The sequence below is a fragment of the Mixophyes fleayi genome, chromosome 5 (genome assembly GCF_038048845.1).
Source record: "Mixophyes fleayi isolate aMixFle1 chromosome 5, aMixFle1.hap1, whole genome shotgun sequence".
Classification (NCBI taxonomy): domain Eukaryota; kingdom Metazoa; phylum Chordata; class Amphibia; order Anura; family Limnodynastidae; genus Mixophyes; species Mixophyes fleayi.
Window position 1 is genome coordinate 72,314,873 of NC_134406.1, and position 21,976 is coordinate 72,336,848.

At 35.8% G+C, this 21,976-nt stretch overlaps 1 protein-coding gene across 4 annotated transcripts in view; it reads left to right on the plus strand.

Moving 5' to 3' along the window:
* RBMS3 (RNA binding motif single stranded interacting protein 3) overlaps nucleotides 1–21,976 on the plus strand; it is a 466,009-nt gene that overhangs the window by 357,712 nt on the left and 86,321 nt on the right. For all 4 annotated transcript variants that reach the window (XM_075212374.1, XM_075212376.1, XM_075212375.1 and 1 more), the window contains exons 5-6: nucleotides 5,919–6,076; nucleotides 15,579–15,658. In XM_075212374.1, coding sequence (XP_075068475.1) covers nucleotides 5,919–6,076; nucleotides 15,579–15,658 — 238 coding nt within the window. The remainder of the gene's footprint in view (nucleotides 1–5,918; nucleotides 6,077–15,578; nucleotides 15,659–21,976) is intronic.

Below are 21,976 nucleotides of genomic sequence, written 5' to 3' on the forward strand. Positions count from 1 at the left end.
TGCCGTGTAAACGGCTCCGGGAATAAAGCAATGATAATCTGTTCGGTGCGCACTTCAGAATCCGGATAGAAAACAGATGAAGGAAAGAAAAGTTCCACTTGTTACAAAGTCTCCAATTCCATCAATAGGCTCAGAGCAATTCGGCAACACTAACAAAGACGATGCGTTTTGTCTGATGTACAGACTTTCTCAAGCAGTAAAACACTGTCTAGGTGGCTGCCCTTTCAAAGAGGAAATGCCTCATTAACGTAATTGCAAACATATGTTGAAACAAGTTAACCCGTGCATGATACTCATGCATTCTAGTCAAATCAAGCTACTTAAGGTGTTAAAAAGTGTCTTGTCATGCATTTGGGCCTAGCTCAGGCCTCCTCAGGGGAAGAGCGTTACTTCCCGATGCAAGCGCCCTTTTTTAACGTGGTTTTATCCACATGTCATTACCTCATCATTTTTCTCCATCACCTCATGCTTCATCTTCATCGCCACATCCTTCATCAAGCTACTTAAGGTGTTAAAAACTCCCCACTGTCACCCCTGGCAACCACCAACCACTCCCAACTGTCACTTCTCCTTTAAGAAATATATAGGTTAGTGTATAACTCTGCCCAGCAGGTGGTGCTGCAGCTTGGTTTTTTTTTTTCCACACACGCCACTAGGCATTTATATAGTAGATTTACTGATATCACTGGATATATACATTTTATATTAGCGCCAGAGATTGAGTTTTTTCATTTTGTTAATGCAGAAGAATGATAGTCACATTCTGATTAGTAAAGATTACAGCACCTTTTTACAGTAACTGAGGCACAAGTTTTCAGAAGTTCCCAGTGAATGCTTTATGCTGTAGGTTTATGATGATAAGGATAAAAGCGTACTTGTCTACATTTTAGACCTCCCTCCAAGGGACAAGTACGGGAAGAGGGGTCTTGAAGCATCGTCACAGCCCTGCACCCACACTGTGCAGCAATGCGAATTGCATCATCGCGCTATGAATTCCTTCATCATGGCGGGATCTGGAAGGGCAGTATATTCTGCCAGGCATCCAGGAGACTCCTGAATTCCTTTACAAGAAATCAGGCAAGTTAGGATAAAGTAAAACCTGATTTTCTGCTGCTTTAGATAAGACTCTGCCCCTTTGCAAGCAATACTTCTGAAAGACCCATGCACTCCAAGCACAAATGAAAATAATTTTGACAAGTCCAACATGCTAGTAGTGTTTAATGTTCGATATCTATGAGTCAGGATAACTAAGTACATATGTAGCAATAGAGATTCTTAGGGGCAGATTCAATTAGGTGCCAGGAGACACAATGTGGGGAATTTGATTGGCCACGTTACTCTGAAAAGAAACACGGCCTGCCCACTACTGCCATTAGTATGGTAATAGTGCACATTATTACTGTTAGTATGGTAATTTTTAACATTGATTTTTACTTGCGGATCCCTGACAAATTATGGTTAAAATTACTGTATGACCGGTAATAGTGCACAGGCGAAAGTTACACGGCCAATTGAATTCCCTCCAGTGTGTCCCCAGAACAGTCCGTGGAGAGACATTGCTTTTAGTTTTTACTAAAAGCGCCGCTCATTTTTCTTCACGTCCCATAGACATGTGAGGGAAAATAAGCGAAAATTTCTGTGCCCTTATTATTTGCCCCCTAATTGTTGTATAATATTTTTGAAGAAACACAGTGGACTAGAGCACACACCAATCCAAAATCAATCAGAGAGTCAAGTGTTATTTTCCTAAATGGAGATGTTTGACAGTTTTGAACTTGTTTGAAATTTGATCAAATTGCACAGAATTTGGTTTGAGGATCTTGAACATTCTCAGGATACAATCTACAATATATGTAAATTCCATTTTGAAATTTGCAAATTGTGTTTGCCATTCGCAGTTTGAGTTTGAGGTTATTCACATTTGAAGTTCAAAGTTTTAGATTTGCTGTACGTGTTAAAATATAAAAAATGTTCAGATCACTATAAAAAGTTGCCACATGTGGTAATATTTTTAACAATCTTCTAAATGAAACATTACAATATTCGTGTTCTAAAATGTGGCCATCTCTAATCATAGCATTTATCTCCAGGCACAAGCTCACTACCCATTACTGTAGACCATAGATCATAATACATTTTCTCTCAAAAGAATTCCTTTTAAATTGACGTAAATATGCTTAAAATAAAGCATATGAAAATGGCTGCTTCCAATAGATAATCACAGCTGTCGATGTTTACATTTCACACATTCCTCTATTAGTTCATAGCTTGAAATGTGTAATTGTAAAAAAAACAACAGTAGCAAAGTTCAGGAGTTCACCTTATTTGGAAAGCCTGCTACTTAATGTAAATTGCCACTTCCTGATAAAGACAGCTGTGTATATTGCAGTGATTTTGTTATGTAATAATTCCTGATATACAATATAATAATAGCATTACATTAACACTTTAGTACCCTGAGATCTTAGCCCATTTTCTTTCAAGCAGATACATACTAGTATTTGACTGATATCATTCATTTTTTTTGTTATTGTTGACTACTAGTTTAAAAATTCTAAGCACCATTCAATGTTTTAATAATATACATGTAAGTCATTAAGAATTGACAATAAAACACATAATAAAATGAAAGCAGTTCAAATAAAATAGATGTAAAATTCATAACGTAGCTTTAGTACAAAACTAACATTTTAAATTTACTGAATACAGTATACTATGTATTAAATTAAATGTACCGATTTATTATATCTTATTCTTCAATTTACTGTATGAATAAGTAACAACTTTCAACTCAGAGATTGCTATTGTTGTATGTTAAATGTAGGCACAACAGCAAGCTCATATTTGCACTGCATAATATGTTGCCATTTCTTAAATAAAAGATAATAATAATAATAAAATATTTTTGTATACTAATAATTTTGCTCATGTTTGACTCCAAATAACTCATTACATCTTCACCTCAAGCACATATCTATATTCATAAAAGACTAATGCTGCTCCTCACTTTTATAAATACACGCACAAAACACACAAACACACTTTGTAAAATGTTTTCAAATGACTCTTTTGTGTACTTGACTATTCCTACCAACTAGATTTTCCTAATTTCTTGGCCTTTTTGTGGCTTTTTAGTTTTTTTGGATCGCAGTTACCATTTATAACAACCTTTGCTATTCCAAATTGACTCCATTTTCTATCCATTAATTTTATTTGCACTTAGTATTAAATTAATAGTAATATGCTAATTAATTTAAGCAACAAAGTGTAACCGTGATGCCACCTAAAAGGCAAATGTCTGCTGGGGGAGTAACTGCACAGCAAGAAGCAGCAAAAAGACGAAGGGCGGAAGGGGATAAAGCCCCATGACAAACTGTGACTAATGACCAAAGACAACGCGAACATGATAGTAATCGCCATGCAAATATGAATCCTCAGCCAATTGCCCGTCACAGAGAAAACAATCGAAGAGCGAACAGGACAGAGGTAATATCACGTTAACGCCTACAAAGTCAGCGAACAAGATACCACGCTATTCTTGATGTCGGTAGCGTTGATGAAACAAATTTGAATGCTCAGAACTGTGGTCCCAGGAGCAGTATTTGTGACGTTTGCCACGCTAAGCATTTTGTGGCTGAGCAGTCATTTGACAGACTATTCAATCAATGCTGTCACAAGGGAAAAGTGAAATTGGGTGTACTAAGGTCTGCCCATGTTATTGAGCACTTAATGAAAGGACAGCATGAAAATTCAAAAAACACTCTTATTTTTTCAGTCATTTTCACAGGCTTTTAACTAGTATAAATATGGTTTGCAAAGTGGTTTGCAATATCCCTGTAATTTTCACTGACTTCTCATAGTCTTATAATTTACAGTAGAGGATACATTATCTCATATATAATGAAATAACCATTTATTTCAAAGCAAATATAGGAACCTTTGCTGAGGTAATGTAAAAGACTAGCAACAAATACATTGAACATTTTTTAGGTATATTCAACAAGTTATTTTCTTCAAAACCAAGTCTTTTAACCACCCAGGGAGTCAATAGTTTCAAGAATATGAGGTAGGCGACATAGGTTTCTATTGTTGCTATTTGTTACACTGTTCTATTCAATCAATGTAATACTAATCCTGTTGAATGCGCCCTGAGGCTAATGGTTCCAGTAGATCTTGTTTAAGTTGCAGCGGTACTTCAAGTAATGCAGACACTTTGAAAAACTGATGGGCCTCTGAGGACTAGTTGATTTCTACTGCTAGAGTGTGAATCAAGCTAAGAACCTGCGTTCATAAACAAAGTTTGAACTTGTGCAAAATGGACCTAAACCTGTATCCCTGCTGGAATTCTAGTCAAAGCTTCAACTTTATTTATTGTTTATAGGTCTTACAGTCTTTCTGACACTGTTGATCCTATGAGATTATAAACATTGGTTCTTTCTTTTCTTTTTTAAGTCCAATAGTTATTGTTACAATTTAAACGAAAAGCAAATAGTATTCAGTCTTTTTATACCAATGATTTTGAATAGTATTTGATACATATATATGAGATTATGCAATGTCCTGCAATGTATCTTTTCCTGAAATTTCCAACTGGGAAATGTTGGCATATATATAATATCCTGTCTTGATAAAGGTTTCTAGAGGGTATATTTACTAAACTGCGGGTTTGAAAAAGTGGAGATGTTGCCTATAGCAACCAATCAGATTCTAGCTTTCATTTTGTAGAATGTAATAAGCACATGATAACTAGAATCTGATTGGTTGCTATATGCAATATCTCCAATTTTTCAAACCCACAGTTTAGTAAATATACCCCTAGATGTTTTTATCCTGACTGACTATAATGCATGTTGTGTATAATACATATCACACAAATGGATGGGGCCTAAACATTTATTCTTGCCGTAAGCAAAATATGCCCAGTCTATGCTTAATGTTATGGAGAGCTGCACCAAAAGAGGATTGTTAGAAATTAATGTAGATGTCTGGTGGAACTATTTTGATTTGGGATCATTAAAGTTGTCCCGTTACGTCACCAACCCCAAACCTTTTGCAGTTCTTCTGAGTTTGCAATCTATCTGAAGTGCCAGCACAGTTTTTACTTCATTTCACAGTTTAGTTATGCGAGCAAATAAATTGTAGCTGTGTATTAAAATATGCATAAATATGTCTTGTTTAAATATGTACTTGCATTGGGGGTAGGTACAAATAACCCAGGTCTTGGTGGTGGCCGGATGGGGGCTCCATCAGAGTGGGATATTGGGTATAGGAGAGTGATTTCAAAACAATATCTTCTAGACTACCTCCCTAGACTGGGTATGCAGCACTTGATATTGCCGAAGCTTCTGAGCACGCAGCCTGGGGAGGGAGAAAATCGCTCTCATCCCAACTAGGATGCGTACGCAGAGCATTAGCGTTTGCAGAGAATGTGCATGCAAAATAGGGGGCCAAAAGGAGCGGCCACAGCAAGGTCTGGGATTCCTCTTGGCAGCCCTGGTTTTAGCTTCTTTTCACATAGATATTCAGTGAAACATGCTATTCATGTGATATTCAATGAAATCTGCTAGACAGATACACAGACTAGGGTCAATTTGCCAGCAGCCAATTAACCTACCAGTATGTTTTTGGAGTGTGGGAGGAAACTGGAGCACCTGAAGGAAACCCACTCAAACACAGGGAGCCTGTTTCTAACTCTCACCTCTTCCTTTGCAAGCAATTCTTTAAATTGTTTAAATTCCCTACAAACAACTGCTTAGAAGGAAATAGTATCAATAGTCTTGCTATTTTTAAATGTCTCACATGTATTATATTTTTTTTAATGAAGATAATAAAAATTAATAATGCTGCTAATATTTTTCATTCATTCATTTGTTTGTATTTATGTTAAAACTGTTTTTTTTATTTGTGTTCTCTTACAGCAACAAGAACAAGACCCAACAAATTTGTACATCTCAAATCTGCCAATTTCTATGGATGAACAGGAATTAGAAAACATGCTGAAGCCATTTGGTCATGTTATTTCTACTAGAATATTACGAGACGCGAATGGAGTGAGTAGAGGAGTAGGATTTGCTAGGTATGTTCCTTTCAATTTATCTAAGTTTCTGTTTCTTTAGGTAACAGAAATAAATAGTAAAAAAAAAGTCAAATTTGTCAGCAGTGGTGCCCCAGGTTCGGCCAGTGGAGGGGAGTCAGGTTGGTGCCAGGAATGTAGACCAAACAATCTCCTTGAGTAGCCATCAATGCCATGCTTAATTGATAAGCACTCACTAACTGCTTTCTGTTTGTGTAGGAAATGTGTAACAATCTGTCTACTGTAACATGAGAAAAGCAAGCTGTTGAGCAGTAAGATTTTGCAAATCTAAGCAATACAGAATTAGTGGCCACCTTTATACTACTTCCAATTTTATATTTTCCAGACTGAGGCCTTTTTGGAATACTGGCAAAACATTGGCTTTTTGGGAATCTGTAGTGACTGGCCATCACAGGACCTATGGATGAATCTTGTCAGGCCTAGGCACTTTAGTTGCCTTACTCTTGTTTAACTGCATTTGCACTATGTCTTTTATCAGCCGTGGCTCTGTTATGAGAAAGAGATCAGTATTAATGTTGGATTGGCCTCAAGTGTAAAAAAAATATCTTGGAGAGCATAGACTTTATTTTGACCTACTTAATTTTTTCTTCAATAATCTGTATTTTTTACAAAAGAACGGGACATCTATGGGCACCAGGTTTGTCCTCAGTTATATATACAGACACAGATACAACATGGCGCTACACTCAATAATCCGGTTAAAAGTTCATAGAGATGTATTGTAATAAAATCACTCTTCATGTACAAGTTGCCGCCACACTCCCAAGAGCCGGGTGGTTAGTCCGGAGAAATCTACAAATAAAAAAGAAAGGGGGGAGGCGCCTAATAGTGTAGCATTATTAGAACACTTTTGTTCCACCAAAATAAATATTCATAAATGCATACCAAACATATGTAGATTTAGGCATATAGCAGACAGTCAATCCTACAGGTTTAGTTGATGGTATTTAGAGGTTCCTAGTAATCTCATAAAGAACAAACAGAGACCAATGATAGTGTAGTATCATAAGATGAAGTGAGTCCCAACACCACACCACACACTCCACGTGTGTTTGTGCATACAAGCTATAAAATGCAAATGATATCTGTGTCTTTCACTGTTAGGTCATCTTAGATGTTCTTTGCGACAATAACAGACATTGACTATTTTCGGCAGTTTCTATTACCTCTATATGTAAACAGCGACTTTCAGGAACACCAGCATTCGTCCCTAGCTATGCTAATGTATTTATGGCTCACTGGGAAGGTCATTTGTTTTGGCAGGGCCATTCCTTTGGGGTGAACTTGGTGTACTGGTTTTGTTATATAGACAACATTTTGTTTGGAGAGGTAGTAGAGAACGTCGCAACACCTTCTGTTTCCATCTTAACGATAACGTCTACAATTCTGAATTGAACTTTGAAATCAGTCAACCTAATGTTTTGTTACGATTTATATAAAGGATGAACAAATCCATACTAACACATTTAGTTATCCCACTGATTCTACTTCTTTTATTTCAGCATCCAGTGAACATTTTCAAATTTGGCTTAATAATATTCCCTTGGGTCAATTTATTTGGTTTTGGAAAAATTGCATAGAAGACCCTATTTTAACATCACAGATAGATGAGATGACAGAACAATTCAAGAAAAAAAGGTTATTTTAGTAGTGCTATAGAAAAAGCTACTTTAAAATTAATTAGACAACAGAACCAAACAGAAAAAATAACAATACTGTAAAAGGAACAAAAATTATTTGGATTGAGATTTTCAATCATTCCCAATATAAAGATTTTGAAAAGATCATTAATGTACATTGAAAGTTACTCAAAAAAGTCACTATTGCAGATCATTTCTTCCAGATAAGCCCAAATTTATTTATAGAAAGGCCCATAACCTCAAGGGCAAATTAGAAAAAAGTTATTTATCTGATGATATATAAATATATGTTTTTTGTTTAGTGTGTAAACAAAAGTGGAACTGAAGATAATAGAATTTTAGGTCCATGGACATACTTACTATTAAGATTACCTGTTATGTTATTCCAAAAATATAGTTTACTTTTTAAAATGTGACTGTGTTAAACACTATATAGAATAAACAACACAACCTCTAAACATCCCTTTATTAGAGCATTTAAGGAATATAAAAAAAGGCCTATCAACGCACTCACTTTCCAGTCATTTCAAACAGTACCATCATTATTTGGAAAAATATTTAGTATATCTTTGTGGTATTGAAAAATCGAACATCATTTTAAAAATAGGGACATCAAAATGAGATTAACAAAATCTGAAATTAATTGCATCCTCAAGTTTTACTCTTTAAGTCCAAATGACGTAAATTCACATTTTAAACTCTAATGGTTCTTGAAATAGACCACCCACTAATGTTTATATATTATCATTATTTTTTCAATATGTTTTTTTTATTATTTTTTTTAAATCGTTGTCATTATTTCCTTGACTTACATAGTAAAGATACAATTATATTATTATAAATCTTTGATCAGTTTCTGCAATCCCCTAACACTATAATGAAATAAAGTCCACTTCCTACGTGGCATTTTCTACCCCATTTTTAGTTTTAACAAGTCATCATTTGTCGTTGATCACATTAATTCATGTTTATAAATTCTTACATTCTATTGGTTTAATGTTAAATATAGTTTTAAGTATATAGCGGTTATAATTGTTTATTGTACAGTGTTTATTTAACCGTAATAGGAATAGAATGTATCTGTGACAACATGGTAAGATGCATCCACTAAAACTATCTAATAGTTTGTTTAAAAACTGTTGTCACTTATTGAATTATCTTATTTATTATGTCAAACTCCAGTCCGTTTAGGCCACTCACCAATATCATGTGATCAGTGATGGTCTCCTAGGAACTGTACACATTAAGCTTGGAGCACCTAGGTTTGTCACTATTATATTATTACCATGCTATCTTCGGGGGCATAAATTTCCTTATTTGTTAGCAATATTTTTAAGGACTTGTTTAAAGAAGTCACGATTGGATACTATATAACGTCATTATCACCATCCTAAACAGTCACATGACCACAGTGCTGCTTCGATAAAGTAATAGGATCACATTTTTAAAGCATTTCTCTTAGAAAACTATTATACCATCTCTTAATATACTGTTGTCTGTCATTCTCAATGTTTTATTTCATTTTATTATAAGTTATATTCTTGATCTTTATAGGCATCAGTCATTGGATTGTCAATACCATGTGATTGAACTGTGTCTCTGAAGTTTTGTTTGTGCATTATTTTTAGATTTAATATTGTGATATGGTACTTTCTGTTACTTAACTCAAGTCCTATTAGACTGGTTAGATATAGAACATTATTTTAACTTTTGTAATTATGTCACAAACATGATTAACTAAATTAAAGGATTATAAATAAGTAGACTAAATTTCCTTTCACCATTCCCTTGAAAAAGACCCCTAGTTGGTTGAAACGTGTTGGCAAAAGGAGTAATAGTGAAGGATCCCAATTTTACCAGCAAATTCCTGTTAGCAGAAATTTGAAAGATCCTGTTTTTGCTTTTTACATATTGAAATTCTGGTAGGCGAGCCAATTCTACCCTATTTGAAGACTGTATATGATTACCTGTTTGAAATGCTTGTTTTAACATAGTTATTTTAATAAAATGAGTTACTGCACTCCATTTTTATGTAACATTTATTGTGACCACTAAAAGGAATCTTTGTAAACCAAGTACATCATAACTTTTTGTATTGGAGATATATTACTACATGCTGTTTTAAGCCTTTATTCACAACAACCAAGATTTTTCTGCACCTCCACTTTGAACAATTTCTTAATGTTTAAGGACTGTATCTTATATAATTGTTATTCATCTCTGTTTTCTAGAGTTATCAGTAGTTAAGCGCCTACAAATGTAAAACACTTTTTTATTATTTGTTCCTTTGGTTTGAGTTTAGTGAAACTCTGGTTTTGCATATTAGGCAACTAGTTATAGGAGCGCTCCAAATGTATGGCAATGTATGGTTATGTGGCATGCCAGCGGAGAAACATAGAAGAGGCAGCTCACTTCTTCCTGTTTCCTCCTAGTTCTGTTGGAGATACAACTCATCCCTGCAAATGCCAGAATTCATGTGCTACCTCCATATAAAACTGTGGGGCACTTGGCCAAAAGTAAGCAAGTTACTTCACAAAAGAACATTTGTTTTGTGGTTTTGCATTTTTGCCATCCCTTCATTTTAGCTTGTCTGGTGTTGGAGGTAAATTTGGCAGCTTGGAATGGACTACAGTACATGGGGATCGCTTACCCTATACAAAACTGTATGTATTTTGCATCTACCAAAGGCTCAATAGACCTTGCTATAAAAATAAGAGTAGCATGACAGGCACCTGGCTTATGCCACCTACTATAACACTAGATGTCTGTAGCCCTCATCTTGCCCTTGTACCCGGTTGGGCCTACTCAAAAAATCATTTAACCCAAAATGTAACAAAAGCAGCAGCACAATACGTCCTTATCCGTAGTATCCACTGGTATGGTAAACGGCCCCAAGGGAGAAACAAGTTGTTGCAACTTTGGAACTTTTTCACAAATTGACTCATACATCAAATGTGTCACTTTGCTTGGAACAGTCCATGCAGTATTTCTGAACTATCTAGGCAGTGTTTCAGATTATCACACTATGTGTGTGATACTCTTCAACAAGAGCTTGAAGTTTGAACTGTGCACTAGTTTAATTTTACTTTATATCTCAACAAGGAAATTGATAAGATCAATACTGATTACAAATCTGCAAATAAAAAATTACCGTCTGTGAAAAGTATTCATGACTCATGTTATGGTCCTTACCCACTTGTGTCAAAGTACATGCTTTTACAAATGCTTTGTTAACACTGATCAAATTATGTAAATGGCTATGGAAATGGAACCCATTGGTTTCAGTCACTCTACACTCATTTGCATTGCGCCACAGTTTTTGGATGCTGTGTGTTCCATTTACTGTGTTCACCAATGCATTAGGGTCATTGGAGTATCTAATGCCGTCTTGTGTGACATTTGATTTAACACAACTCCAGTGGGCAATCAGCCTTAAACTCTTTTGTAAAAATCTCTCCATTTTCTTGAGAAATTTATTTTAATTATTTTTGATGACATTTTCATGTTACTACTTTACTCTAAATAGACTTATGAGAATGAACAAAGTAGGAAATTTCTTTCCATGTGATTTAACCATTTTAGGTTGGTTGGTGGTGCTCACCATTTGTAGATGAAGAGAGTGCCAAACCACCAATTGATAACTCAGAACTGAGACCATTATTGTGATATCAAAGAACTAAATGGACATTTTCTTTCCAATATTCCTTTTCAAGTGGAGGCATAATTTCTGCTCTTGGCTTGCTGGCATTCCTTTTTTTTTTTTGCCTTCAAAGAACAAAGCTTATTGAGGTTTTCACTCTTGGCAGCTCCCAAACCATTTTTTTCTGGGATTGCATTTGCTTATTAAAATGTGCCCAGTGTATTAAAATGTAATTGTCACTGCTGTTTGATACAGCATAACACTGTTTGACACCAAGCGCCTGCAGCTACAAAAAGCAGATCTTCATTTTACTTAGACTTTCAGAGACAATAGTCTCCAAAGACTAGCTTCAGACAGTCACTTAGTGTACGTTCTCTCATGTCAAAATGAAAAATTGTACTTTTATGTTGTAGACGACAAGCATCCTTACATTATTTGCAGATCACATTTAGAGTAAATAAAAAGATAAACAAAACACCAAAAACAATATCAGCAGTTTTGTTTATATTTTTGCATGGTTTGAGCAGTTGATAAATACTGGTGGCATTACACGTTAAAGTATTATGTCATTATTTTAATTGTTTTGTATGTGTTAAAATAGAAAAGATTAAACTATATTAAAAGGAATTTTCAGAATCTGGTTCCCACTACATAGCGTTGCATAGGAAGCACAATCACCTGGGCTTCCTCCTGCAGCCATTATTTTAGCAGTGTGTTGATACAGTGTATTAGCACAGGAGGGTAGGTACAGTAAATGGAGGATACCTGTACTTCCTTCCTGGTACCTCTATCCATGGTATTAGTCACCATGCTAAGGAAAATAATTTGATTAGCATTATACTGTGGCTTCTGCAATTAATGATTCAGGAACACAGTGACTGGTGGACTGGAGAAGCAGTACTTGGTGGACAACAAATCATCGTCATCTATTTATTTATTTAGTGCCATTAATTCCGCAGCGCTGTACAGAGAACTCATTCACATCAATCCCTGCCCCATTGAAGCTTACAATCTAAATCCCTAACATACACACACACAGACCAAGAGAGACTAAGGTAAATTTAGTAGCAGCCAATTAACCTACCATTATGTTTTTGGAGTGTGGGAGGAAACCGGAGCACCCGGAGGACACCCACACAAACACGGATAGAACATACAAACTCCACACAGATAAGGCCGTGGTCGGGAATCAAATGCTGCTTTAGGTGACAAGGGGGAAAAAAAAACCTGGTTAAGATTATCACTTTGCTTAGTAAAAGATTAGGCAACAATATTTTGTCACTGATATCAGTGTTTTTATATACAAAGTGCCTGAATGTAATATTATGTCCAGTCGTTTAACACTTCTGCCAGGAATCCCCATACCAAATATCAAAGAAATGTCATGGAATGTCTTTAACAGGACTTTGACAGCATGCTACTTTATTTGCAGTGTGAATTTGTTTCTAAGTGTGCATACATGCTCTCATATCAAACATGCTAAAAGCATTTTGACTCTTTTTAAAAACTTTTTATTTTGAAACAACAATAAAAACATAAAAAACAGAGAAGGACAACATACCTATAACATGTCATTGCACAAAATGTAATGTATAAAGAGGAAAAGGAAACAGGGAAGAAAGGAAAGGAGAAAAAAAGGGGATGGAGGGGAATAGAAAAAGAGTAGGAGAGCAGAGCGCTTGTCAGGAGGAAATTGGAGTTAAAAGAAGAACTGATTTTAGCCTTTTTAATTCTATGATAATATTAAAAGATCTTTACGTCTGTTGAAAAATAGCAGTTAAATAAGAGAGCTACAATCACAGTTGCCTACTCTCCCGGGAGACTCCCGAATTCCAGCTCCCGGGAGAGCAGGCCAACTTCCTGGTTACGGTCCACTTCTTTAGTTAAGTGCGCAAGAGCACACTATAATGACGCACAATTTGCGCGTCATCGTGGCTCTACCCCCTGCTGTAATAGGCTTAGAAATGTGATGTCAATCTAGGGGGCAGTGCCACCATGACGCGAATAGCCCCCAAGCCCCCCCCCCCCGAGCTCCCGCATCACAACTTGCCGAAGTTGGCAAGTATGGCTACAATTGACTGACAACAATAATTAAATAATAGAGCTAGCTGTGTATGAATTTGGCTTTGCAACATAATTATATAAAGCAAAGCAGAGGAAGTTAGAGGCTGGTGAATGTGTTTGATGTAGATTCCATATAATTCCTAAAGCTTTGATTTGTACACAAATTAGTATAGCATGTAAACCTAGGGAGAGATTTGCTAGCCTGAGGTTTAATTAAATTCCAGGTTTTCCTGCGCCTTGATGTAGCACATGAAATTGTAACGTTTAAAAGCGCCACCCAGATTTTTATACATGGGAGGTATAGAAACTGCCCCATTAAGCGAAAACCAAACCACATGGCAAACTGCAACTTATTAATAATAATAATAATAATAATAATAATAATAAAAGCTGTGGTTCACACATACAAGATAGCTCAAACTGCATGCTTTTTGCCTGCTATAATGGGGACAAATAAATGAATAAAGCAGGAAAAAACAATCTCTCCCTTATATTTTCTGAAAACCAGGCAGTACCTGTTAGCATGAAGCAAGACAGTTTGGGGGGGGAGATCTCCTGAAGGGGGTAGCTAAGCCAGAATCACTGCCTGTGCACTATGCAAGGTGGATCAGAGAATGAGAGGAATTACAATTTGGCAAGTAACTCATAACAAAGTAAGTGGCCTATTCTGTTGCTGTTGATGCATTGAGTTATCAGTAGATTCAAGTATCGACAGATGAGGCACTAAGACTAAGGAACATGCAAACAGGGCTGGAATTTAAACCTGAGTTCATCTCAAAGAGATTGAAGACAATCCTGAACCTCGCAACAAAGTGCAAAATACATTGACACCAAGAATTAGGTAGGATATTTAGTAAAGGAGCTCCATTGCAAGACTCAATAAGTTGTGAGGCCAATAAAAGACATGTAAATTTAAATTCAGAGAACAATTATTGACTATAATAACTATGTAAAGAAATGGAAATGAAAACATGGTAACATGAAAACAATCCAATTAAAGAAAACCGTACCCAAAACGATATATTAATATTAGATGTTGAGTGTGAGATGTGGAAAATGCTGTTTGTCTGATCCACTCAGTAAATTAATATGGTCCCTATGGTGTGCATTCCTGAAGACAATGGATTCAAACATGAAAGGCTGTATTCAGTACTCCTCCCCTCATAAGTCATACAAGTCCAAGGTTTTGGTACAACTGGCCTATACCAGTTTTATTATACAGAAACAAATAAAGCAAACTTCAAAATAAACACCTTGTCTGTCCGTTACTAACTAAACATTTGTATTCCTGACTATCAAAACTGAACAAAAACACAAGAAGTTTCACCACATATAGTCACTCATAATCAATATCAGGCTTTCTCTTTTAAATACTCTACAGTCCCTTCCCCCAGGCAGGGCAGCAAGTCAGACAGAGTCTGACTTCCTTTTAAACACCTCTCACAGGTGCAACCTTTAACCAGTCTGCTGTCAGACTGGCAGAAAAGAAGGCCCGGATTGGGCCTTGCAAATGGAGCCCACCCATCTCTCTCCATTTGCACCCCAGTGACCCTTACCAGCTTATCCCATAAATTGGACACACACGTTGGGAAGCTCCTCCCCACACAAAGCAATCTCCCTTGGGTTTTTAAAAGAAGCAGATCAGAAACCTGAGACTATATATATATATATATATATATATATATATATATATTGGAACATGATATAGTGTAAGGGTTTCAGTAGTTTTCTTACATTTGTAGGTGGTATGTAAGTGTAGCAAGCCTTAATCGGATATGTTGAACTGTAAGGTTTTGGAATTTCATAGCTTTTTGTATATAAAAGCTATATGTATAAGTCAAAGTTGTCAGCACAACCCAGGATTAACCAGCTTCCTAACACAATATTAAATAAAATAGTGTAAATTGGGGGTGTACTTTTTCTATATGTCTTTTGAGATATGTATACTGAAACTATTAAGCACAGATAATTGCATACCGCTATTCATCTATTCTCCCATCTCATGAGTGTAAAAACCAATCAGAATACAGAATGAATCTAACTTATATGATCTTAATAAGACGATCATGGATGATAACATTGTAAAATTGTAACACACAGAAACCACCAAGAAAATAATGATTTTACATTTTAATTACAGAATGGAGTCTACTGAAAAATGTGAAGTGGTCATTCAGCATTTCAATGGAAAATATTTGAAAACACCTCCAGGTGTCCCAGGTAGGTGTGAAATTCAAAGTTTAATGAGTATAAAATTAATGCAATAACGCTCACCATAGAAATGATGCTATTAGAGTTTTAACAGGGTAACTACTAGTTATTGTACAATTGTTATTTCTATTATTATTATTATTATTATTATTATTATTATTATTTATATTATTACTGCAACTACAAACGCTATCTATATATGTTCTTTTACTTTCTCCAGTGAAATTTAAATGGTTGTCAATGAAGGGTTCTATTGTACACATTGTCCTTGCAGAGCAGTAGAAGAACATTAATATTAACTCATCTCAAACCCTGCAGTATATTTCTCTATGTATTTAATGAGATTAACCAAGCATTAACGTTTCTGAAAGCTGTAGGCAACAAAATTTAGAAGCAGCAAATACTAGTTAGAAAGTTTGTTTGTTTTTAAGTCCCACTACTTACATTTTTTTGTGTGTGTAGAGGGCCCTATGGGATTTCTGTAACTGTTCTGCTTCATGTACATTCTAAGATTTTCCCAGCAATGTTAAAGATGGGATTATGCAATTTTATATTCTAATAAAGAGACATAATTGCATCAAAGTAGCCGATGACTTGGAAACTAACAGTACACAGTTTCTAAATGTTTAGCAATCAATTAAAATTGGCACAAAATTGCTGCAGAATACTTGTTAACTGTTACACCATTGTTACAAATTGTGAATATCTGCTGATTATAAATTTTTGGCTGTGAATGCTGGTGTCTCAATTGATAATTTGTTAACTTTAGATGAATGTGTTATTTTCCATTTCTTCCCTTCTGCTCTGGCTTAATAATTATACTTACCTTTGTGATACTGTGTAGGGTTGTACCTACCCTTTTATCACTAGTCATGGAATTAGGAGGCAAGATGGCAGCTTTACATGATTTCTCTTAATAATTGGTTGATTGGGGGTTTCCCTTTGACTGTTTACACTTTGTGGCACAGAGTAAAAATGCAAAACATCTATGTGTCCTTTATGTTTAAAACTCTTGGTGACTATAGAGTGGAACTGAGCATTTCTAATAAAAGTTAAGCCCGCACGGGACTCCATCTCACTGGTAAAAAAAAGTTCTTAAATGCCATGTGTTTAAACCTTTAAGTGTGCAATTGTCCCACGAAACCTTCCTTAAAAGGGTTACCCTATCCCCATGAAACCATGTTTTGATGGCAAAACCCAGTGTGATGTATTCTAGAGATTTTTTGTATTTTTGTGTTCGTATACCATAGTCACCAAAAGAGCTAGTGTCTGTGCTTGCTCTCTGTGGTTGCCTTCTCAGGAAGACCGAAATAGAGCCTGCAAGGAGGATTTTTCAGAGGCTAGATTGTAGGAACCCACTGAAATAAGTTAACTGGGAGAGGAGCCCCTACTTATTTGATCCTTTAGCAATTAAATAAGCATGATCTGTTTGTCCCACTATATTCTAGGATTGTGCCATCTGACTACTATAGGGGAGTTGGTTGAAATTTATCCTCCTATGCCAGCCCCTCCAGAAAATCCAGACCAATGATATTCCATCCCCAGAGCAGGCTTGCCCTGTACACTAGCATGGGAACTGAGGATTTTATAAGAATATGAGCCCCAGGCCAGAGTGTTCAGGACAGTACTGGCCTGGGATTTATGGTTCCTGTTGCACTGATACCACCGAGAAGGTGTGACCAGTCTGGTGTGGGGTTAACCTAGTTCACTTACTGGGTTATCCCCACACCAGCCACTAACACTGCCAATATGGAAACTTTTCTATAAACTTAGTATTCGGACCAGAGGACGACACACTTTGTTATCACTCAATAGCATAGTGTGACTTTGTTGAAGTTACTCTTTCTGATTTATACAGGAATTATATATCGCTATATACTTGATTATTATTCAGGACATTATTTTTTTGGACTAAATACTGATGACATGCCCATGTGATATGCAGCGTGTATGAAATGCTTTTTTTTGCTGTCAGATGATTTGAGCTTATATGTTTCTTTACATTGCATTATGTTTTTATTTGTTTTATTAATATACAGTATGTGACACTGAATTTCATTTACTATATTACACAATATTGACCATTACCTTGGTTTGTACTGTTTTAAGCATACGGCACATTTTCAGGCGCACACAAGGTACAGACTAAGGAAAATTGTGCTAAAAAGACGAGGAACTAGCATTAAGCAGTTGAATTGTAAATACCAACTGTACAATTTGACACCCTTACTCCAATATCCAGTATTTCTAGTTATGAGCTCAGGTATTACTTAAACTAGAGGAAATGACAGAGCCATTTTGATTTTAAAACATACTAAACTAAGTTCAGATTTATAGTTTTGTGTTCTTGTATTAGTATAAACGAGCAACCTTAATATTCTTTATCAGAGGAATCTCCTTTTTAAATTCAACAACACTTAAATGGACACCTTCCTGAAATAGGATATCATTTTTATTTTGTGTGCTATGCTTTTTATTATGGCTATGAGCCCTGTAATCAATGTTAGAAAAGTAAGATGTCAGGTCAAAGCGTTTTTTTTAATCTGTTTTATTGATTTGGAATAACTATGTGTGCAGGTACATAAGGCTTTTACAACAGCTTTCACAGCAGAGAGGTCTAACTTTGTGATATCTCTTTCCCCACTCTCTCATTAAGCTGCCTAGGTTAGGAGAAACATTATTAGTTAATTAGTGCAAATCTTGTGAGTCTAAAGAAAACAACCTCCAACAATAAAAGAGTAACATTTTAGATTTATGTGTAACAGTTTATTCAAACATAATACAGTGCATAAGAACTATGAGGCTTCCCCCTTTCATCTAAACCACAAACCACCTTCTCCCCCTCTTTTTTCTCCTCTCTCTCTCTATTCCCACAGCAGTTTTCGCCACGCCGCCCTCTCTTCCTCTCTTTTTTCCTACCGTCTTTACTCTACTCTTCGTATCCCCCCCCTCCCTTCTCTCTCTATCCTATGTTTCTCTATCTTTCTTCCTCCCCTAGCTCCTGCTCTTTTCTTTCAATACGGAAAACCACCAGAATTTCTGCCGTGATACTTACACTGTCCCGGAATACTGTTTTCTCCTTTCAAGAGAGATTTCTTATACTTGTGCACTTTAATCTTATGTACCGCTGTATTTGGTCTTTGTTGTGTTCTGTTTTCTGACCGTTAATAAAGACTTGTTTATAAAAGAAACAAAAAAACAATGAGGCTTATTTAGAGTTAGACATATGCCAATACTTTTTGCATAATATATGCTTTATTACACATGCGCACAAAACATCTGTGCACATACGTCCATATCTAGATGTTTGCATGTCGCTGCCTTGCATACCCTTACACCTGGAGAGGTGGAATGAGGGCGGTCATGAGCACAAGTGTAGGCTGAGTACAATAGCAGTGTATTCACATAATTTCAACATAATTAGACATGGATGCTTACCTTTAAATCCCTGGTTATTTAATAGACGGGCATACTGTAAATATATGACCTGGCAGAGTGTGGCAGGAAGTGAGGTCATGGGCTATGCAGGCTGGGAAGTTACTGTTCTCAGTTCTGCATTCTACTTATGTATGTTATGTTGTCACTCCAGTCTTTCTCCACCCACATCTACACTGATGTTTAACTCATTTGGTGTCAGGAACTCCTCTGGAGCAGTCTGTCTCGTCTATGCATTTTTTTTCTTTAATTTCTATAAGGATTATGTTGGATCAAAAAATAAAGGAAAGTCCAGGTAAGTAGAATTATGGGGCACAATGTTGATTTCATTAACACAGCAATATAAACTATTATTTCTATCAATTTGGCATAATTATTATATTTAAAATCAAAGGGGGCAACATTTAATATTTTCTATTAATTCCTATTAATAGTAATTTACTATTTCTATTAAGGGGGCACAATTATTTTATTATTTATTGGAAGGAGGCACAATTATTTTATTACATATTGGAATTTAGGACTCAATTATATTATTGTACAATGGAATGGGGGCACAATTAAAATTTGATACATAGTAACGGAGACATGATTACTTTTTTACATATAGGAATGGAGGCACAATTACTTTATTTCCTATAGGAATAGGGGAACACTATTTCTGATCTTTATTACTAGGCAAACATTTGTAGTGCGCATTTGTGTCAAGTGACCATAAGCACTGGCGCCCATGTGCATGCTGGAGGTTGTAGTTCTACAAGTGCCAGCATGCAAGAATCTTACATAATCTAGAGTAAAATTGGATGTTTCCCATCTGGTTTTACCAGAAGGTTTGGTCTAAACCACATGCGGTTTAGGGGTTTTCAAGTGAACAGGCATCAGATGTAGGTTCTGGCTGAAACCCGCACACGATGTGTGGCATTTTGGAAACCAAACACCCCCCCCCTTTAAGTAAATTTAACCCCTTGCCTTCTCCAAAAAATCTGTGCTGTGAATGTCTACAGCACGTAATAAATAAATCTACTATTTTTTTTCAAGGCATTTAAATCTCTTTGATGATCAATATGTTAATGTTTGTATAGGGCCAGTTCCCAATCAACTTTAGTGTCTTGAGTACAATAACCATTAGTTCCACAAAGAAAATAGGTGTTTAAAAGATTTAGTATTATCCTTTTAGTGTTTCTAGCCATGATTATATGGTTATATATTCAATTCTAGATACTGCATCCCAGTTTGTGTGGATGAATACAGTCATTTTGCTGCTAAGTGCTCTGATCCAAAGTTGCATAAAATCTTTAAAAATTATTTCTGCTAAATCATTAGTATTTATGAATATTTCATTTTAATGGGAAAACTGAGTCTCTTGATTAGATTTTAAAGAAGTTTTCATTTTCCTCCAAGGAACAAAACATTGCATTAGTATTTCTTCTTCAGAATTATATCACATGAATTTCCCAGTTGTATCAAGATTAACATTAATTCTCCTTATTCATTTATGTCCATTTAGAAATGACTCGCATAACACTTCACCAGTCATGCCTTTGTTTCTCATAGGCAGAAATAAAGTTATGTTGTTCAAAGTGTAGCAGAGTACTGCTGAACACAATCAAATGAATGAGTATGTAACATTCAACATACGCAATAGAAGCATAAATTTATCTTCACAATTACTCAACTAATACACTTAAATAGAATCAAGGTGATTGAAATGTTTTGCCAATATAAGGAAGTGTTTGACATGAAGCATTCAAGTCCCCAGGCTAATCTCAATTAATATTATAGTGAAGTCTTTGCTTTTTATACCCTTTTATGATGTTTATTACTTGCACCTGACTTTTGTATAGTATCCCACCCAATAAGATGAATATTAAAAAATGGTAAAATGACCATCAGATCATTTATCGGAGAGTGCAGAAGGCAACAGCTGCCACCTGAAAATCAACACACGCAAAATATCTCCCCTACCAGAAGTATGCATATTGTCAGAAGCAAAAAAACAGATAAACATATGTGATATGAAGCTTTCCCAGTCTATCAAACTCTACTTGTATGTTAACCTGTGTATACAGTTACACAGTGTATGTATTTTTCCACCAGTCCTCTTAAACTGGTGCATATGAAGTTTTAATTATAATGAAGTAAGCACTGACTTTAGGTTTGGTTATAGAATTGGGGTAAGTTCAGGAATATTTTTTTAAGTTGAAAATATAAATGTGTTGACTGAGTTGATAAAGAGTTGACATTTTCAGGACAGATATGGTCTTTTCGAAAAGTTTTTTAAGGAGACCATTTTAAAATTACCATGACCTCAATATTTTCTTTGCTTATAGTTAGCTCTAAACATAGTTTTAGTTAAATAGAGTTCTTATGCTGAGTACCACAACTTACTGAAATGTCTCCTAATTGTTGACGTAGGATTTAGACATGAAGTAGGATTTGTGAATATCTGACACCACTTAGCCTCATAGGTTACCACGGAACACACTGTGTACTACAATGACTCTGTCTATGGTTACAGATGTTGCTAAGGGATGTCAGATATGAGCAACATTTTTTCTATATGGTATAAACAGCCTTGTCTGAGGAGCAGAATTAATTGTCTGCTTTGTATTGCCGGACATTGCCTTGATGTAGTGCTGCACACATTGCCGGCAATAAGGTAAGGAAGCTCATATTCTCCCTATTTCTCTATGGGAGGTGAGGGAAAATTAGTGAAGGTTTTAGTAAAAAATTGAGGTGATGTGTCTCTGCAGACTGTTCTGGAGGCACAATGCGACACCTCACACCAAATTGAATCTGCCCTTAAGTCTTCAAGTCAAGACTTCAAGCAGAAGTTCAAAGTCAAGTACCAGGAGTCATTCCAGTAAGTTGTGGTATCCAGCGTAGGTATTT